At 48.9% G+C, this 19,374-nt stretch overlaps 1 protein-coding gene across 6 annotated transcripts in view; it reads right to left on the reverse strand.

Moving 5' to 3' along the window:
* Positions 1-349: 349 nt before the first annotated feature.
* Positions 350-19,374, reverse strand: part of PSD4 (pleckstrin and Sec7 domain containing 4) — a 60,227-nt gene continuing 41,202 nt past the window's right edge. For 5 of the 6 annotated variants that reach the window (XM_069087520.1, XM_069087523.1, XM_069087521.1 and 2 more), the window contains 14 exons: positions 18,289-18,376; positions 16,983-17,373; positions 11,485-11,661; positions 10,847-10,927; positions 10,027-10,139; positions 9,283-9,341; positions 8,616-8,705; positions 7,784-7,827; positions 6,807-6,976; positions 4,854-4,924; positions 4,549-4,712; positions 4,066-4,210; positions 3,790-3,933; positions 350-2,584 (listed from right to left, as the gene is read on the reverse strand). In XM_069087520.1, the coding sequence (XP_068943621.1) occupies positions 2,327-2,584; positions 3,790-3,933; positions 4,066-4,210; positions 4,549-4,712; positions 4,854-4,924; positions 6,807-6,976; positions 7,784-7,827; positions 8,616-8,705; positions 9,283-9,341; positions 10,027-10,139; positions 10,847-10,927; positions 11,485-11,661; positions 16,983-17,373; positions 18,289-18,376 (1,995 nt within the window). In that variant the 3' untranslated portion in view covers positions 350-2,326. Of the gene's footprint in view, positions 2,585-3,789; positions 3,934-4,065; positions 4,211-4,548; positions 4,713-4,853; positions 4,925-6,806; positions 6,977-7,783; positions 7,828-8,615; positions 8,706-9,282; positions 9,342-10,026; positions 10,140-10,846; positions 10,928-11,484; positions 11,662-16,982; positions 17,374-18,288; positions 18,377-18,704; positions 19,078-19,374 lie in introns of those variants that run through there. The other variant, XM_069087524.1, reaches the window with a different exon arrangement.

Genomic DNA, 19,374 nt, shown 5'->3' on the forward strand with positions numbered 1-19,374 from the left:
TCCGCCCTCAGGTCCCAAGGAGGACCGCCCACCCTCGTGTCCCAAGGGGGACCGCCCGCCCTCGTGTCCCAAGGGGGACCGTCTGCCCTCAGGTCACAAGGAGGACCGCCCACCCTCAGGTCCCCAAGGACCACTCGCCCTTGTGTCCCAAGGGGGACCGTTCGCCCTCAGGTCCCAAGGAGGACCATCCACCTTTAGGTCACAAGGAGGACAGTCCACCCTCAGGTCCCAAGGGGGACCATCCACCCTCCGCTCCCTGAGGGGAACCGCCCACCCTCGGTTCCCAAGGACAACTGGTCACCATCGGTACCGTGGTGTAGACCACCAAAGCACACACCAGAATCTGTCATTCATTAACTTCTATTCACTGAGCACCCATTGGGTGCATGCCATTGCTTTCCTGGAGCCAGGAGGAGTTCAAAAGATACAATGAAGATGCAGCCCCTGCCCTTGGGAAGCGTGTGCTTTCAAGGGTGTTGAGAATAGTACCAAAAAGGGAGAGGGAGGGAGGGAGGCCCGAGTAGGGCTGTGGGGAGAGCTGAGCTGGCGGATGGGGGCTGGAGGGTGAGTATTCCCTGCTGGCTGGTTCACTTGGCTGAGCAGAGACAATGGGGGCCGCTCCCTTCCTTCTCTGTCCCACAGCCCCGGCCTCCCACACGTGCTGACGTAGTCTTTGTACCTGGCCAGGAAAGACCAGAATAAACCAGGGCCGCAAGGGCTCTGGGGATCTTGGGCCAATTCTGGGGGACTGTGGTGGAGACCCCACGAGTCAGAATCCATCCCTCAGAACCAAGGAAAGGGGCTTGCTAGGCCAGGGCTGCTGCCCCTTTTGCTAGAGATACAGGGAGAAGACATCTTTGTCTGGGTTTTCAGAGGGCTGTACTATCTGAGGGTGGTCCTGGTAGGAAGCTGAGCTCAGGGCAGTCAAAAGCATGCCTGGGGGAAAGATGGGAAGATACTGCGCATGCTGTAACCCATAAGAATTTCCAGAGTCTGTAAGCCTCGGCCTAGGTCACCAGCCCCATTGTGTGCCTATAAGAGGGTGACTCTGCTGCCTGGGGGAATTGGGCTGGAAGCCTGGGAAACTGGGGTACACTGCAAAAGAGGTCCTGCTGTCTGCTGCCCCTTAGAGGAGGCATCACCCCTGCGCACACTGAGGTGGGTGCATACTTCGGGACTGGAGCTGGGGCAGGGGAAGGAGAAGTCTAGCAGGGAGATCCCGTTTCCTGCACCTCAAGAAACAAAGGCCACTTGTTCCCAGAGTGCTAGGTCTCTATCCTCAGCCCTGGAGTTTCTCTCTGGAGAGTGGAAGGTTCCTCCACCCTTCACTGGCCCCCACCCCCAGACACTTGGTTCTGCTTGGCTGATCACTGAATGGGTGTTCAAGCCAGGGGCCTCTCCCAGCTGGCAGGGCCAGGGGACGGGGAGGGTCAATACGGACAAAGAGCAGGAGGGGCTGGGACTTTTGGGGAAAATGTGGCCCTGTCAGGCTCGATCCTGGAACACCTGCTAAAAGCAGGCTCCCACAAAGCTGGCTAGGGAAGGGAGGGGGTGGAGAGACTAGGACCACACCTTTTCTCTTCCATATCTGCCAGGCTGACCTAGAGAGCTCTGTAAGCCTGCACATACAAGGGTTTGGGGGTTCCTAGCTTCCTCCAGGATGGGGGAGAGCCTAGAGCCTATCAGTAGATGAGTCCCCCATTCCTCCCCCGCCAATCGACCCCTCCCCAGGGGCTTCTCTAAGCAGGCAGCTTCACCTCTGAACTTTCAACTCCCTTTTTTCTGGACCTCTATGGTTCTGGTGGTATGTAAGAGGGAGTCTCTAGTCCAGTTGTGTTTTAGAAAGGGGGGGCCATAACGTGTCCCATATCAGGTCGGGGGAGAAGCCCAGGTCTACCTGTCCTCTGCCTCCCCCTGCCTTCTGTCCCTGCCCCCAACAAGCAAGCACGACTTCTCTGGTGGGTGGGGAAGTGGGGCTCATTCTCCCCCTTCACTTCTTTCTCCTACTGGGAGGCTGGGGATGGCAGATGTGATCTAGAGGTTGAAGTCTGGGGAAAATTTGGTGACTTCAATGAAGCTGGGCAGAGGACAGGGTTGGAAGGAGGGGGGAGTGAAAACAACCAGATGCAAAAGGGGAGATGGGAGGAATCCGGGGCTGCCTCCATCAGTCTCCCAAGGCTGAACCACCTGCAACGGTGGAGTCCAGTGGAGACCAGGAGTTGCTCAGCCCTGAGATGCAGCTGGACTGAGGGTGGTGGTGTCTCTCCATTGGAAGGCATCGATTCCTGGGTCCACCCCCAGCAGGGGACTTGCCCAGCTCCAGGGTTCACAGCTGGTTTCGGTTTCTCTTGGGGATGATCTTGCGGTAGGTTCTTCTCTCAGAAATGTTCCTCTTCACCTTGGCTGTGGTGGGGGCCTCTTCCTGGTGTAGGGAGGGGCTAGAATGGGACTTCTTGAGGCTAGGCTCTGGTTTCCAGGTTCCCTGGGCCTCCTGCGCCAGCTGGTTCTCCCATAGGTCCAAGTCATCAGAGGGGCAGCGCAGGCGGGCCACCAGCAGCAGGATGTAGGTCTCATAACGAGTTTTCTATAACCCCCAAAACAAAAAACAAACCACCCTAAGGCCAACCTGCTGGTGAGCCTCCCTGGGCTTAGCTGGGATAGCCCTAGGTTGACAAGCCCTTCTGTCTTGTTGGGGTTGGCTATCATTCATGCCCAACTGGCAAAGAATTTAAGAACCAAGGAGGACTTTAGAATATTCGTATGCAAAGTTTACAGTCACAGGAGAAAAAAACACAATGACACGGAGCTGTAACCTGGGTTGCAGACCTAGGCCTTTGCCTCAGGATGCTGATTTTGAAAAACAAAACAAAACAAAACAGAGAGCTGTAACCAGGGTCACAGACCTAGGCCTTTGCCGCAGGGTGCTGACTTCTAAGGGACATTGACAGCACTTACTCTCCATTAGCTAAGAAGAAAGATGAATCCCTAATTCCTGAGACAAGAGTCAAAATAAGAAGCCACCAGATGGCATCTTCCTTTTCCTAAAGGCATCACCCAGGCAAGCTCCTGCTCAGCTCAGGATGTGTTGGGGTCTCTCTCCCCTTCAAGGGACTGTCTCAGCACCTACCCGGCCTTACCCCACAACCGAACTCATCCTAAAAAGTTGATTTGAGAGTTTGCTCATTTCATGTGACTCCCCCAGGCACCTCAGTGTTTCTTTAAACCATTTGCTGTAGGTATAAGAAGCATTGGTAACAGGCCTATAAACAATGCTTCAAGAAATAAGGTGGAAATTCAGAGGCAGATTTTAATTTGTACAAAAGGAAAAAAAGGTGGTGGTCTTTCCATATCTATTGGCTATGCTAGTTGGGAAACATCAATACATATATTATCTAAACTTGGGCAGCCCATAAAAGAGCATGTTAGGTATATTTAGAGATGCAAAGACCTGTAGGAATGATTCATAGCTGACAAGAAATTTGTTTTTCTAATTTTATGGAAGGAAACAAAATAAGCCTGAAGAAAAATGTTTTGGGCTAAAAAAGAACTAAATTTATAGCATCCTACGACCTGCCATGGACCTACAGAGACTCACAAAGATCAAGGTGTACAGGGCCAGGGACCTGCCTGAACCTGAGCGTTTGAGCGCTAAGCCCAAGGGCACCCTGCTGATGCACAGCAGGAGAGGAAAGCACAGAACACACAACTAACGGGAGAAGCCCCACTATGTGGAGGTGGGGTGGGGTAGGAAAGGGACAGCCGAATGGCTGTGGAGAAGGCGTCGCTCACCTCATACTCTAGGTACTCCTTCCGAAGCCTGTACTCTTCCAAGTCTCGGCTCCGGCCTCTCCGCTCAGGCAGGCTCTTCTGCAGGTCTATCAGGTCATCAGAGGCAGCGTCCAAACAGCTCTCGTGGGACCGGTGTTGTTCTTCCTGTGTTGTAAAGGGGGCTGGACTGAGGCTAATGGCTGGCTTTGGGATGGGCCAAAGAGCCACTCTAAATGGGCTCTGTCATGCCTCCCATGGCTGCCTTCTACACTCCCCTCTGCCCAGGGCTTAGCATACCAGGGAGCTCCGTGCTGGGCCAGTGGGGAGGATGGGCCGGACAAATTTTCGTTGCGAGCCCACAGCAGCAGGAAAGGGTGGCGCAGAGTGGGTGGCCGCAGCCAGGTTGATCCGGGCAATCCAAGAAGTCATCTCTTTGGCCGTTCTAGAGTTGGTATCGCAGAATCCATTGAGTGGGGGTGGGAACAAGGGAGAGAAAACGGCCAGTCCTCTATTAATTTGCCCTATTTCTCTCCCCCTCCCAAGCCATATTTGCCCAATTGTCTCTATATTTATTATCTAGATGCCCCCCTCACAGAAAGCACACTCCCTTAGGGGTTCATGGTAAGGTGTCGTCCAAGCCAATAACTGAGCCCAGTTCTTAGCCAACAGCACAAGGCTGGCCAGTAAGTGCTGAAGTCCCAGGAGGGAGTGAGAAGGAAGTGGCATGGGAGCCCCAGAGGAGCTATGAGGGTTTCATCCTATCCTTCCCTAAATACTCACGGGGCATGGAAGAGGTAGAGGCGCCAATCAGCTGTGCGCAGTTGAAAGACGTGAGGTTTCTTGGTGTAATGGACAGCCGGGACTGCCAGTGCATGATGGACCCCAATGCCTTCCTCTGGCATGGGCCCTTCTGCCGTCCAGTTTTCCGGACAGGACTCTTCTCCCTGCCCCAAGGGGACAAGACTTAGAGATGAGAAGACACTTTGCAGGTCTCAGGAGGGAATGTGGGCCAGGATTTGGCCCCGGGCTCCCATCCCCTCTCCAATGGGATTCTAGGCTGCCCGCCATGTAAGGGTCATGCTTACCTTCAGGAAGTAGAGAACCATCCCTCGAAGAAGGGTGTGAAACATCTTCCAGCCACGCTTCCCCCAGGGAGCTGTCCAGAGAAGAGGAAAGAAGGTGGTAGGCATACATGTAACTAAGTCCAGGTCACTGAGGCTTTGTCTCAGGGAGAAAACTTCCCCTTGGTGCCATCCTCTAATCAGGAAGGGGAAAGCTTTTTTGTGCCCATCAGGTTGGCCCTGGGATAAGCAGTGTTTTCCTAGATAGGAGAAGAGGCACTTGAGGGGCCTCTGAACCCAATTTTTTGAGGGGAGAAGAAGCATTTCAGGCCCCCCAATCCTCTAGGGACAGGAGCTAGGCTCTTACATTTACTCCAGGGTGGGGGTAGCTCTTCCAGCTCACAGCAGTCCTGGGTCAAATGTTAAAACTGGGCAGGGGTTCCCAGGCCAGTATTCCCCACCTGTACCTGTAGTCACTGAGTTTGCCCCAGGCATCAGAGTGGACAAGCCAGGTGGCACAGTGGATAGAGGATGAGGCAGGGAGTCAGGAAGACCCGAGTTCAAATCTGACCTCAGTCATTTCCTTGCTGTGTGACCCTGGGTAGGTCACATAAACCCTGTTTAATCTCAGTTACCTCAGCTGTAAAATGGGGATAATAACATCACTTACTTGTCTTGAAGATCAAAGTAGATAATATTTGTAAAGCACCATGCCCAGCACATAGTAGGTGTATACCAATGCTTATTCCCTTCCCTTCCTCCTTAATGATTCCCTGCCTTCTCCCTCCCCAACAGGCCTGGCCACTGAGAAGTAGCTGGCCCTGGCCCCATTTTTCCATGGGAGGCTGTGTGACCTTCCACTCATGGAAATGCAACTTCATACTTTGGGGAAAGGACAGGACAAAAATCGCCCCCAAAATAGGTCAGATGTCTTCTCCTCTGTGTAGCCTCTTGGGATCCCCACCCTCACCCCACCCCAACCAGAAGAGATTTCTTTCTCTAGGTTGCGCAGTTGACAGACTACCAGAACCCTGCTTGTCTGTGTGACCCTGGGCAACTCAGACTTTTCCAGCCTTCATTTCCTCATCTGTAAAATGGGGATAATAACAGTGCCTACCACACATCACTGTTGTGAAGTTCAAATGAGATGATGCACATATAGCACCATATGAACGTCAGCTGTCTTACTGGCCCTTTGTGTGTGCCACATCTGTTTTGCATTAGGGCTATTTCCACAGGGCTTTCTTCTCCATCAAAATTTTAAGCTGACGTTGAGTGGAGGGAGCAGAACTAGAAGAACATCGTACACAGTAACAGCCACATTGTGCAATGACCAGCTTAGCTCTTCTCAGCAGTGCAAGGACCTAGGACAGCTCCAAAAGACTCAGGATGGAAAATGCCATCCACATCCAGAGAAAAAACTAGGGGAGCAGACTATTTTCTCTCTCTTTTTTTGTTTTTGTTTTTTCTTTCTTGTGTCTATTCCCTTTTGTTCTGAGTCTTCTTTCACAACACGACTAACATGGAAATGTTTAACACAATCGTACATGCATAACCTCTATCAGATTACTTGCTGTCTTGGGGAGGGGGCAGGGAAGGGGGGAAGGGAGAAAAATTTGGAACTCAAAATTTTACAAAAATAAATGTTGAAAACTATCTTTACGTGTAATTAGAAAAAATGCTAGTAAGGAAGAAAAAAGAAAGAAAAAAATTTAAGTTTTTCAAGGATGGGTCTTGTTCACTTTTGTATATCCCCCATAATTCCTTGCATGTAGTGGGCACTCAAGTCATGTTTGCTGACCTAGACAGTGGGGATGGCCAGTTTATGTAAACATTACACACACACACACACCCAGAGTGACCAGACAGTGGGGATGACCAGTTTATGTAAACATCACATGCACACACATGCATGTGCACACATCTGCACACGTACACACACACAGACCCAGAGTGACCAGAGCCTCGAACACTCACTCTTTTTCCCATCAACATCAGCGTGCATCTTTCGAGCGAGGAGCCCTTGCTTGTAGGTGGGCACAGTAGGGTCTTGGGTAAACTGAACCATGGTGTTGCGTCTCTTCTGGCTGCCTGAAATGGATGGCCTGGGCTTCATGGGTTTTATGGCTACCTCTTCTTCTTCATCCCTGTGAGATGAAGAGCCAGAGGGTATAAGGACTGACTGGGATGATGGGAAGCATCCTTTAGAGGTGCAGCCACAGTAAAGGAAATAGCTCTGAGGGCACAGGGGACAGAACACCACACTTGGGGCCACACAGACCCGACTTCAAACCCTGCTTTAGATACTAGTGGCATAACCCTGGGTGAGTCCTAAACTCTGTTTGCCTCAATTTCCTCATCTATAAAATGAGGATAATAATAGCACCTACCTCACAGCGTTGTTGTAAGGACCAAAGAATATAACCTACATAAAATGCTCTATAAATTGTTTCCTAAAAATGTATTTTATTCTGAATTTAAGAAATAAAACAAACATTTCCACAACATAGAATAAAGATGATCGCACATGAAATCGCAAATCTATCATGTATAACTTGTTATTCCTTTTAAATGTATGACCAAGTTCTCATGTGGCTTTCTTTTTCCCCCTTTTCTTCTCCTCTCATCCCCTTATTGAGCTGTCCCATATGTTCTCTGTATAAGACCAGAACTCACCTGGTCTCCTCTCCTCCTCCACCCTTGTTTGGACACATTGGGTTGGGGCTTCCCCTGTTCCTGCTGGTAGCATGAACCATGTCTTTTCATCCAGAACATGAGTATGGGCCCAGTCCTGGGGCTGCTTAAGTGGCCCATGATTCCTAGGTTCTAGGAGAACCACTTGGTCCCACAATCTACCCTGGAGAAGTCCTGCCAACATGGGCAGAGGTTGGAGGGACCATGGGAGGAGATGGGAGTTCAGAGATGTAGGGAGTGAAAGAAAGGTTATTACTTACACTGCCCACTCCAGCTTCTCACTGCGTATAGACCAGTAGAGTGTCTGGAAACAGAAAACAACACCAGATAAAGAAACGGACCATAGTCACTCTTAAAAGTTGGTGAAATTGAGGCTTAAGCAGATTAAGTAATTTATCCAAGGTCACAAACATTAGAAACTAAATGTTCTTTGAAGCCCAGCTCACGTGGCAAACACTGCCCCCCACGCTATACCTGCCAACCCCCACCATGGCCCACCACCAGCCCTTCTTTGTCTGGGGCCCCAGGGTGAGGAACATGTGGCCTGGAGGCTGCAGGCTCCCCACCCCTGGATCTAGGCTCTTGGCTGGGGGGGGGGGGGTCAGTGTCCAATGTCTTTCTCCTAAAGGGATAGTGGATCACCAGCAACCCATTCTGGGCATCTTCTTTCCTATCTTTAACATTCCAAAGCCCAAAGCAGGCCAAGAAGGGTATGACCTAGGAATCCCAAGTACACCATGTCTTTCTTACATGACGTGATGTCCCTCAGAGGGCCCAGCAGGTGACAGGCACTGTGACAAGCGTGCACCAAACACTGAATGGAGGAGGCCTTGTCACCTAATAGCAAACATTTCCCCTCTTTAGGCTGAAATGGAAAGAATACTGGGCTTGGAGTCAAAGGTCATCTGTGTGACCTTGGGAAAGCTCTCGAGCATCTGGGGTTTTCAGTTCTGTTGTCCCTAAAATGAGGGGTTGGATGAGATGACCTCCAAGATCTGCTATCACTTGGGATGCTGAGCATAAGCACACGAAGGACCCAGGGGTCCCGTGCTCCAAGAAGAAACCCCCAGCCGGCCTTGCTGGTCTCCATACCTTCAGCTGCTCCTTGGGGAAGTTCCCACCATCCCTCAAGCCATTCAGGTTGGTTATAAACTCCTGGCAGCTCATGCTCCTGCCAATGTTCTGTGGTCGCAGGTATCCATGGGGAAAAGCAGACATAAGTCACTACCCAACAGCTTCCCCTCCCGCTTTCCCCCGTGCCCCCACAGCTGTCCCTGCCCAGACACTGGAACCATCCTCAATCTCTCTGCCTCGGATCTGACCTGCTGGTCCCTCCATACTTTCCCCACTGGCTCAGGCCTCCTAAGCCCCCTCCCCCTTATTCCTTTTCCCTCCCTTAGGTTCCATAGCATCCCTGAGGACTCTCCCTGCCCATCCTATACCATGCAAATGCCCTCCACTCAACAAGCCAACCTCTGATCTACCACTCCCGCCAATCACCAGCCCTTCTCTCCCTGCTTTGTTACTTCCATGGCACCAGGACTGCGGCTCCATGTGGCGGAAGGGGGTGCTCTCCCCCCTTCTAGCCCCAGTACCCTCTTAGATTGGGCAGGCCCAATTCCAGGAGCCAACCACACTGGCCTTGAACCCCAGAAAAACTAAGAGATGGAGCTATTCCCATTTCTCCTCCTGTCTCTGCCTCCCTCCCTTTCTCTTGTCTTCCTCCCTGATGCTCCCACGTCCCTCGATCCCTACTCACCTGCCCATGCAAATCTGTGTTAAGGAGCATTATTGCGCAAGTCAAGGTATGGACAGCATCTGTGGACCAGAGAAACCAGGGTGTCTAGAGTCTTGGTGTGGGGTAGGCTGAGTCTCCTTCTCTCAACTATTATCAATACTGGCTGTCTTAAAGAATCAGATTCAGTGATTCCATGCCTTTCTCCTTTCCCCTCTCCTCTCTCCATTTGAATCTCCCCCAGGTGCCTTGCCACAGTGTGGAAGCCATAGGAGGATGGATTTTGAAGTGAAAGGGCCCTTAGAGAACGTTGAGTCCAACACCCTCCCCCCATTTTATAGATGACAAAAATGAAGCCAAGATCACTTCAGCAAAAACTGGGATTTGAACCCAGGCCTTCTGACTCCAAATCCATCATATATTCCCTACTGAACCACACCGCCTCCTTAAGCATTGGAGCACAAGCCTTGAAAGAGATTGTCCATCTTTCAGTCAAGGATCAGCTTAGTGAGGCATGAAGAGCCATACCCCCAGAGTGTTGGTGACTAAGTGACTCATTTCTACTTCTGAAAACATCTACTGATATCTGGAAGGAGGGAATGCCCCACCAATGAAATCACTTCACTTTGATGCATTTGAGAGACATGGCTCCCTCTCCTCCAGTCCACTCCTAAACCAGCGGTGAGAGACAAGCTCCCTTTTCTCTCTCAGACCCTTTTGTCTGGCCAGGACCTCTGCCCTCTGGACTATCCCTTCTCCTTTTCTCACCTGCTGATGGGAAGGCCCCGGGGTTGCAATGGTGGAAACGCTTGGAGAATTGGTAGAGGATTCTCTCTCGCTCCTGAGTCTCTCCACTCAACACCAGAGCCTGGAGGAAGCCCCTGGCACAGGGTGGAGGGGGCAGGGTAAAAGTCAGGGAGGGGAAATCATTGGAAAAACATGCAGTTGCCCACACCCAGAATGGATTTCACCCCCTGACGTCACCTATTTGTCCAGTGAAATCCTCCACAGAATCCTAGGTTCGGACTGGAAGGGCCCAGAAGGTCACCTAGTCCAAATCCCTCATTTAATCATGGAGGAAACTGAGGCCAAGAAAAGTTAAGTGACTTGCCCAAAGTGTCTTATTCTAGGGAATATTGATCCAGACCTGGAAGGGACCTCAGGGGTCTGAGGAAATCCAACTTTTTCATTTTCAGGTAAGGAAACTGAAGCCCAGAGAAGTCAAGGGGCTTGACCTTTGAGTCACAGTGGAAGGAAAACATTAGAAGTGGGATCTGAACCCAGGATTTAATACATGCTAACTGGTATCATCGGGGAAGCTAGGTGACTCAGGGAATATAGAGCCAGGCTTAGAGTCAGGAAGGCCTGGGTTCAAATCTGGCCTCAGATACTATCTGTGTGACCCTGGGCCTTGGTTTCCTCATCTGTAAAATGAGCGAGAGAAGGAAATGGCAATATCATACTCCAGTATTTTTGCCAAGAAAACCCCACATAGGGTCATAAAGAGTCAGCCATGACTGGAATGACTGAACAATAAGCTGGTCTTACAGTTAGTTGTGTTTACTTTTTTGGCCCATAAGTGACCTACCGGAGGGCTTGGTCCAAGCTCTTGTCTTTAAACTGGAAGAAGGACAGGTACTTCTCGGCCACATTCCTGCTGAAGTCATTGCTACAAACCAAGAAGGGCATGGGAAGGGTGAGGAACCTGCATCTGGTAGCCAGGAGCCGGGCAGAGAAGGAGATGGAGAAACGGGAGCCCCAGTGGAGCATCCCAGCTGCTGGGAAGTCCCAACAGGAAGGGGCACAGAGGACGTCCTGCCAGAGCCAGCCATCAGTGGGCTACCTGTCCAGTGAGGGAGGCGGTCTGGCCAAGGTAATGCTACCTGCTCCATTCTGCCCCCACCTGGCTCATGGAAGAACAGGTAGAGAAGACCACCACCGTCATCTTGGGAACCTCAGAAGAGGTATAGGGACAAAACTAGATTAGTTCAGTGGTGAGGGAGAAGGGAAATGGGACCCAGAGTGGGCTGGGGGGAGCAGACACAGAGCATGCTGCAGGTGGGGCAGGGAGGAGAATCAGGGATGAGGAAAAACAGAGGGACAAGATGGCGGACAGGAAGGCAATGCCAGGGGCACTTAAGCAGTAGCCAGTCAGCCCTCTAATCAGATCTTTCCTGAAAGGGGATGTTCCACTTTGTCAACCACCCAGCCCAGGCCCCTGCTCACTTCTTTTGAAGGTGTACAGCCACTTCGGATTTCCGGAAGCCATCCAGATGGTAGAGGCGTGAAGCTAGTTTCCAAGCCACTTGGTCAGGGCTGACCCCATTGGCGACCTTGTCCTTGGCCTCTGGCTTCTGCCCTTCTCCCTGGGTCTCTGCTTGGGACTCGGTGCTTCTAAGATGTCTAAGAAGAGATGAAAGGAGAGGACGATGAGGGCAAAGCTGGTAGACCCAGGACGGCCCACTGGAGAATCACAGGCCTAGGTGAGTCCTGACAATATTCATGCTGCTTAAGGAAGGCCCCATGCCTGATATCAGTCCCAGGCCAGAGCACAAATCCAGGCCTCTGAGGAGGAATCTCTGAGGAGAAGCTTGACCCAAGGCCAAATGCAACAGGGAGGACAGACGGCAGCAGGCACAGATTATCATCAAATCACCTTTAGATCGAGCCCTGTAGCACCTAGGCAGAGCAGGAGAGTGATAGACTTGGGGTCAGGAAGACTCGAGTTCAAATCCACCCTCAGACACTTACTGTGTGACCCTGAGCAAGTCACTTCATTTTGTTTGCCCCAGTTTTCTTATCTGTAAAATGGGGATAATAACAGCATCTACCTCACAAGGTTGCTGTGAGAATCAAATGAGGTTATTATTATAAGGTTCTTAGCGCAGTGCCCGGCACACAGAAAACACTATGTAAAGGTTGGCCATTATAATATTATTGCTATTACCTTCTCCGGAACTTCATTTCTTCATCTACAAAGCGAGGGCTGGGTTCTAAGGTCCTTTTCAGCAGTAAGTCTATAATCCTGCCCATCCCAGGAAGGGAACCCAGCTCTTTCAGGGTCTGAATAGCCAACATTTTTATAATGCTTTATGCTTGTGATGCCATCCCATCCTCACAACAACCCTGTAAAGCAGGTGCTGTTGTCCCTCCCATTTTACAGATGAGAATACTGAGGGGTTTAGTGACTCGATCATGAGTCTTGTATGAGACTGACAAGGAAAAATCTGGATTGAATCTGAGCAGAAGTGAAATCTAGCCTATTCTTCCAAATCTTGGCTGACAAGGCTCATGACCTTCCGTGTGCCTGGGCTCAAAGACATTCAGGAAACAAAAAACAAATAAGGAAAGAAGCCCAATGCTCTAGACTGAGGCAGCTCTCATCTCTCGACCTTGTCCTCCTCCTCTTCCCCCTCCTCCTCCTCCTTTTCCCTTATTACAACCCTTCATAATTCCTCATAAGCCTCCAAGTTGGGGCGAGTAGCATGGGAGCATATGGAAAGGCATGCCATCGGAGAGCCTGGAGCAGCCTCCTGGAGCAACCCCCAGGAGGAATGATATAGGGAGCACACAGAGAACTGTCTCCCTTTCCATGAGGCTCCTGAGTATAATTAGACATGTTTTATTTGCATCTATGAAATAACTACAGCTAATGGTTATGGGCTAATTGTTTCTACATCAGCAAAAGAGTTAGCTTCTCTGGCTCCTCTAGGAGAAACAAAATGGCTCTGGGTCCTGGGAAGCAGATGATCAAAGGGGATCAAAGGGGATCAGCAAAGGGGCATTGAGCATCCAAGCAGGAGGCAGAAGATCTCTCTCTCTGTCTCTCTCTTTCTGTCTCTGTCTCTCTTTCTGTCTCTCTCTGTTTCTATCTCTCTCTCTTTCTGTTTCTCTGTCTCTCTCTTTCTGTCTCTGTCTCTCTCTCTTTCTGTTTCTCTGTCTCTCTCTTTCTGTCTCTGTCTCTCTTTCTGTCTCTGTCTCTCTCTTTCTGTTTCTCTGTCTCTTTCTGTCTCTGTCTCTTTCTGTCTCTCTGTCTCTCTCTCTTTCTGTCTGTCTCTCTCTGTCTCTGTCTCTCTCTTTCTGTCTCTGTCTCTTTCTGTCTCTCTGTCTCTGTCTCTCTCTCTGTCTCTCTCTTTCTGTCCCTGTCTCTCTCTTTCTGTCTCTGTCTCTCTCTTTCTGTCTCTCTCTTTCTGTCTCTGTCTCTCTCTTTCTGTCTCTCTGTCTCTGTCTCTTTCTGTCTCTGTCTCTTTCTGTCTCTGTCTCTGTCTCTCTCTTTCTGTCTCTCTGCCTCTCTTTCTGTCTCTGTCTCTTTCTGTCTCTCTCTGTCTCTGTCTCTTTCTGTCTCTGTCTCTCTGTCTCTATCTCTTTCTGTCTCTGTCTCTCTCTCTGTGTCTCTCTCTCGCAGTAGTTAAGGAAACTAGGACTAGAATCAACCAGAAGTAAGAATAGAAGATCAGGAAGGAAATATTTAGGGAGTCCAGGTAACACAACTGAGCTTGGGCCTCGGAGAGCCAAAGATAAGAAGTAGGAAGAGAACATAGACTTTAGGGGGAAAAAAGTTGGAGTCAGAAACAAGGAGTTTCATTTTTTGGTTGTTGTTCTGCATTCCTGAAGAGGACCAAAATGACATTGCTATGTCAGAGTCAAGTTACAATGTGTCTGACTATGGCTGATCAGACCATTATGAGCTCAGAGTGCTCTACCACAGGTCGGGCACAAACAGTCTGTGAGAACATTTGGGGTGGATTCTCTAAATTTTTGCATCCTGCGGTTTCTTTGAGCTATTTGAATTCTGCTTTTCTGATAGGGTACAGCACCCTGTGTGACTTGGGCATGCCATGTTGGGTGGTCCTGGGCCAGTGTCTCCCCATCACACAATCAATTCCAAAGTTCTTGAGAGAGACCTTGAGAGTGTCCTTGTATCACTTCTTCTGACCACCCTGCGAGCCCTCACCTTGTGTGAGTTCTCCATAAAAATAGTCTTTTAGGCAAGTGTACGTACAATACAATCTATTTGGAATGATGGACCATTAGGATCAAACTTCAGTTCTCTACAATAGTAATTTTTGTTGCCTTGAGAGAATTGAGTAATTATAAGGAAAAAAGATAACTATATTAAGTAAGGAAAAAAAAATTTTCCTATAACATTTGTGATAAAAAATCAGACATCCAAGTCCATAAGGAATTTTCACAAATATGAAAGAGTAAGACCAATTTTCCAATAAATAATGATCAACAGGTAGTTATCAAAAGAAAAAAAACCTACATTAATAATTAAGGATAAAATTATTCAATCTGTAACAATTGGGTGCAAATTAAAGTAGCTCTGAGATGCCACCTTGCCCAGCAGAGTAGGTGAAAACTGCTCAGGACAACAAAAAGCAAATTATTAAAAATGACAAAATTCAATGTTGGTGAGACTGTGAAGAAGCAGGCACAGAATTCGTAGAGCTGTGAATTGATGCAATCTGTTTGGAAAGCAATAGGAATCATTCAATGACATAGCCTTTGTACCAGTGAGCCCACTACTAGGGTTGTGTTCTAAAGATTTTAATCACAGGAAAAAAACGTGTTTCTCTTTATACAAGCATCCTTTAGCAGCACTATTTGCAATAGCAAAAAGCTAGAAACAACCCACATGGGCAGGGATATGTAGAAAAATTGGGAAAGATAAATGTGATGGAATATTATTTTATCATAAGAAATGACAAACATAAAAAATATAATCAAATGAGAATATATGTAAAACACTTCACAAACCATAAAGCACTATATAAACCTTAGCTATTATTATTACATAGAAATGTGGGGAGATTTATAAGAATGTAGGGAGATTACAAAGAAATGTGGGGAGATTTATAAGAAATGATACAGAGGGAGGAAGACCAAAAAGCATATACAAACTCTGGAAATTAAAGGTATTTATAACAATAACTAATTCCAGAAAAAAATTCAAAGATGAAAAAACAGAATGGTTTTAACCAAACTGCTACTAATAGAAATGCAAGTTTTATTTACAATTATGTTTGTGGCCACTTTTTAATTCTTTGTACATTCAAATGTTTGTTTTTGTTGATAGTTACTAAGGTCAAGATAAAATACATAAATTTCATAGCATTTTAGAAAAAGAAGAAACTTGATCTGAGAATGTGTTTTGTAGAAGGAGATGGGGGTGGAAAGGAGAGAGGGATGAGGGAGGATATTAGTTTCCGGAGGCAATCTAACCACAGGAAGAGGCCACAAACCTGCAGAAGTGGGGGGTGAAGCCAGGCGTCTGAGCACAGGGGAGAGGCAGACAGAGCTGGCAGATGTTAAGTGGGACAGGGGAAAAGTCACACTAATCCCGGACCCTTCAATTCGTTTCTGTGTGATAAAATGGATTCAGGCATCACCCAAGGGAGAAGGAGACAGAAGAGGGGAAAAACTTTTTTTTCCTTCCTTTCCTTCTGAGATTTCTGATGAACACTATGTTCTTGGGATTGTGTTATCCTGACTTTTGAGCCCCACCCTGTTCAGCCCCCTATATAGAAGCCCCAACAACTTGACTTTCATTCATGGGATCTCTGGGCACAAGTTTAGGATCAAGCAGACCAAGCAGAACCACAATCTCCTTACTTAACCTAGGTTGAGGCAGGTTACCACCTCAATTGGGCACTTATAAGCCTTGTGGCAAATACTCAAATGCTGCCTTGTATACATAACTAGACTTCTCTCAGCCTCAGTTTCCCCATCTGCAAAATGAAGGTAATAATAGCACTTCCTAGAATTATTGTGAGAGTCAAATGAGATAACCTATGCAAAAATGCTTCATAAAACTTTAAAATTCTATATTGTTGTCATCATCATCATCACCATTAATTATTTTAGGCCTCACAGTTCACCCATCTAATTTTAAACCCCAACCTTTGGGTTACTCAGGCCTTCTTTCCTGGCCACTGATGATCTCTGCAACTACCTCAGCCCCCATTTAGAGGTTCTGTTCTCCCCAAACTCCACTCAGTACCTGTACCATGTCTCCCTTCTCCAGGTCCTTCCTGCATAATTAGACTTTCCTCTCCTAGTTCAGGATGGGGGGTGTGTGCCCCGGGCAGTCCTGTGACCTCCCAAGTTGGACAAGCAAGGCCAGGTCAAATCTTGATGCTGACCCAGGAACAGGGGGAATGTCACTTATCCTTATTCATAAAATGAGTATAATTACATACTACCAGCCTTATAGGGTTGTTGTGGGGAAAGGGCTTTTTAAGGCTTGAAGCACTGTATAAACATGGCATGATGAGTTTCCAGCTGCTTAGTCTGTCTCAGGAACCCTGACTGATTCTTCATTCTTGTCTCTAATTTTCAACTTAAAAAAAAAAAAAAAGAAGGCTGTCTCTTAACAGTCACCCAGCTTCCGCTCACTTGTGCTGTGATCTGTGCTGTGGTTTTTCATGATTTTATACCTTCTAGACTTACCTCAAACTCTCCTTTTCCCTTGGCACCCCCCCCCCGAAGATCCCACATTTGGCCTCCCCCTCCCCCAGATCCCACATTTGGCCTCCCCCAGAAGATCCCACATTTGGGTCTTTGGGGGCATTTTTATAGCCAGATCACTAGGATTACCCTTCCCCTCCCCACCCCCCCATCCTAGCAGGATAAAACATTTTACATCACACACATTATAATTATTCCTGTTAGTCACTGTCCCTCCCACACCTAATTGGGGAGGTGATTTTCCTCATACTTACTCTCTGGTGTTGGGGGATGCTGGGCTGACATCCTGCTGGGACTCCCCAGCTGCTTCTGCCTTGTTTTCCCCTTGGCGATCCACTGTCTTCCCTGGGGACAGGTGTTCACTTGTCTTCTTTAGGAAACCAGGATCTGTGTCTTCCTTCTCCAAGGATGAAGGGCAGGAGGCAGCCAGTATTCTCCATTCAGGGAAGGCACGGTCACAGTGAAAACTCCCCTCCAGGGGCTGCACAGGGCTGGGGGTCAGACTAGGGCTAAGGCTTCGGCTGGAGCTGGATTGAGTCCTGAGGCCCCTGAAGCCAACTATTAGGCTTCCAGGCTCCTGAAATGAGGCAGGTGGTGCCCAGGGGCCTTGAGCCAGAAGGCAAACCGGCTCAGCATTGCTCTCACCTGCGGAAGAAGGTGAAGGTTTGGATGACCCACCTGCTAATGCCTGGATGATGCTTTCCCCTCTTACCCCTTCCCCTTTCCCTCTTCCTTTTCCCTCTTCCCCCTCCCTTTAACCATCTTCTGTTCTCCTTCCTTTCCCCCTCACTCCCTTTCTTTCCTCCTTCCCTTCTTTTCCCTCTTCCCCTCCCTTCTCCTCTTCTTCCTCCATCTTTCCATTTTCCTCTTCCCCCTCTCCTTAATCTTTTCCCCCTTCCCCTTATCATCTTCTGCTCCCCCTCCCTTTTCCCTGTCTCCTCTTCCCCCTTCCCCTCCTTTCTTTCCCCTCTCCTCTCCCTTCTTCTTCCTCCCCCCTACCTCCTCCTCCTCCTCCTCACTCCCCCTGCCCTCCCTCCCCTTCTCTCTCTTTATTCCCTCTCTTTTTCCTGTCCTCCCTTCTCACCTTCTCTCCTCCCTCATTCCCCTTTCTTCACTCTCTTCACCCCTTTCTTCTTTTGTTTTTAGCCCACCTACCCTTTCTTCCCCTCAATTTCCTCACTTTTCTCTGGGCCCTCTCTTTCCTTCTTGCCTCATTTCTTCCTCTTCCCTTTCCCTTCCTCTCTCTCCCCTTCTCTTCCTTTCCCTCCTTCTTCTGAGCAGTGTCAGCACCAGCTCCCAAAGTCCTTTGTTTGACAGCTTGCCTTTAGCTGGAGCAAGGAGGCACCCAGTTGAAAATCCTTCCATTTGGTTGCTTATGAAGGGAAATGTGTACAGGGTGCCCTTCTTCCCTCTCCCTCCCCCCCATTCCCGTGCCACCTTTAGATCTTGGAGTTGTCCTCCCACCATCTCAGACCCCAAAGTGATCACTTCTGCAGCCCCCCTAGTCCCAGAGCTGTCCCCTGCCCTTCCCCTGCAGCCAGTTTCCAAGCTAGGACTCACCTGAACCTCTCTCCTCGGGCCTGAGCAGTTGCTTGTCCACACTGGAGGGAATCTCTGTGGTCCATTGGGGTGTGTGGCTGTCCTGAACCTAGGGGAAAAAATCCAGGCTCAGTTTTTTGAGCATAGGCATTTATGAGATCATCTAGTCCAACGCCCTCATTTTATAGGGGAGACATCCGAGGCTTAGAGGGAAAGTTCACAGCAAGCTCATGGTGGAGTCAAAATTAGGAACTGGATGTCTAGAAACTCAAATCTCTTTTTACAGTCAAGTGAAGAAGATCTGGTGGCCAAGCAGGAGTGACTGCCTGGGGGTGGGGCCCCTTCTTTCTCCCTCCCAGAGACTTCAGGGGCAGCACATCCTAGCTCAGAGGCAGACTTCGGGGCTGGGGGAGCCGAGGAGCGTTGAGGTTTCATACCGAAGGGGACGATAAGAGACTACAGAGAAGGCAAAACTCTGTCAGCACATAGCACAGGAAGGCGGCACCTAGCAGGAGCTCTAGAAACATTCGCTGAACTGAATGATTATTTGGTTTCTCTCTTCTTTACCAAGGAGGAAGATCTTCAGCTGGGAAGGAAGACATGGTCAATGGGAAATGGAAGAGCTCATTAGCATTTACCTATGGACAAAGTTAGAGTTTGCAAAGCCCTGCTGATCCCCACAACAACCCCAGCAAGAAGGTGCTGTTATTAACCCATTCTACAGATTTGGAAATGGAGAGCAGGGAAATGATTTGACCTAATGAGAGTCTGGGGCAGGATTTGAGCTGAGCGCATCCTGACTCCAAATCCAGGGCTCTATGCATGCCACCCCCATAGCTGCCTCGAAGTGACAAGAATATACTTTACTGCTCTCTGGCCCCCAGCACTGGGGTAGGACTTATCTTATAACTCTGAGCACTTAAAGCAAACAAACACACACAAAAAACAAGACCTTAAGCAAAAAAAAAATGACAATGCCCAAGATTTTCATAACACTTTAACGTTTGCAAAGCACTTCATATATTTTCTAATTCACTCCAGTAGGTGATATTATTATTCCCATTCTGTAGTTAAGGAAGCTGAGGCTGAGAGAGAAAATAAAATGGT

The sequence above is a fragment of the Petaurus breviceps genome, unplaced genomic scaffold, assembly GCF_028583685.1.
Source record: "Petaurus breviceps papuanus isolate PSGF00001 unplaced genomic scaffold, PetGlider_PUasm1.0 182, whole genome shotgun sequence".
Taxonomy (NCBI): Eukaryota; Metazoa; Chordata; class Mammalia; order Diprotodontia; family Petauridae; genus Petaurus; species Petaurus breviceps.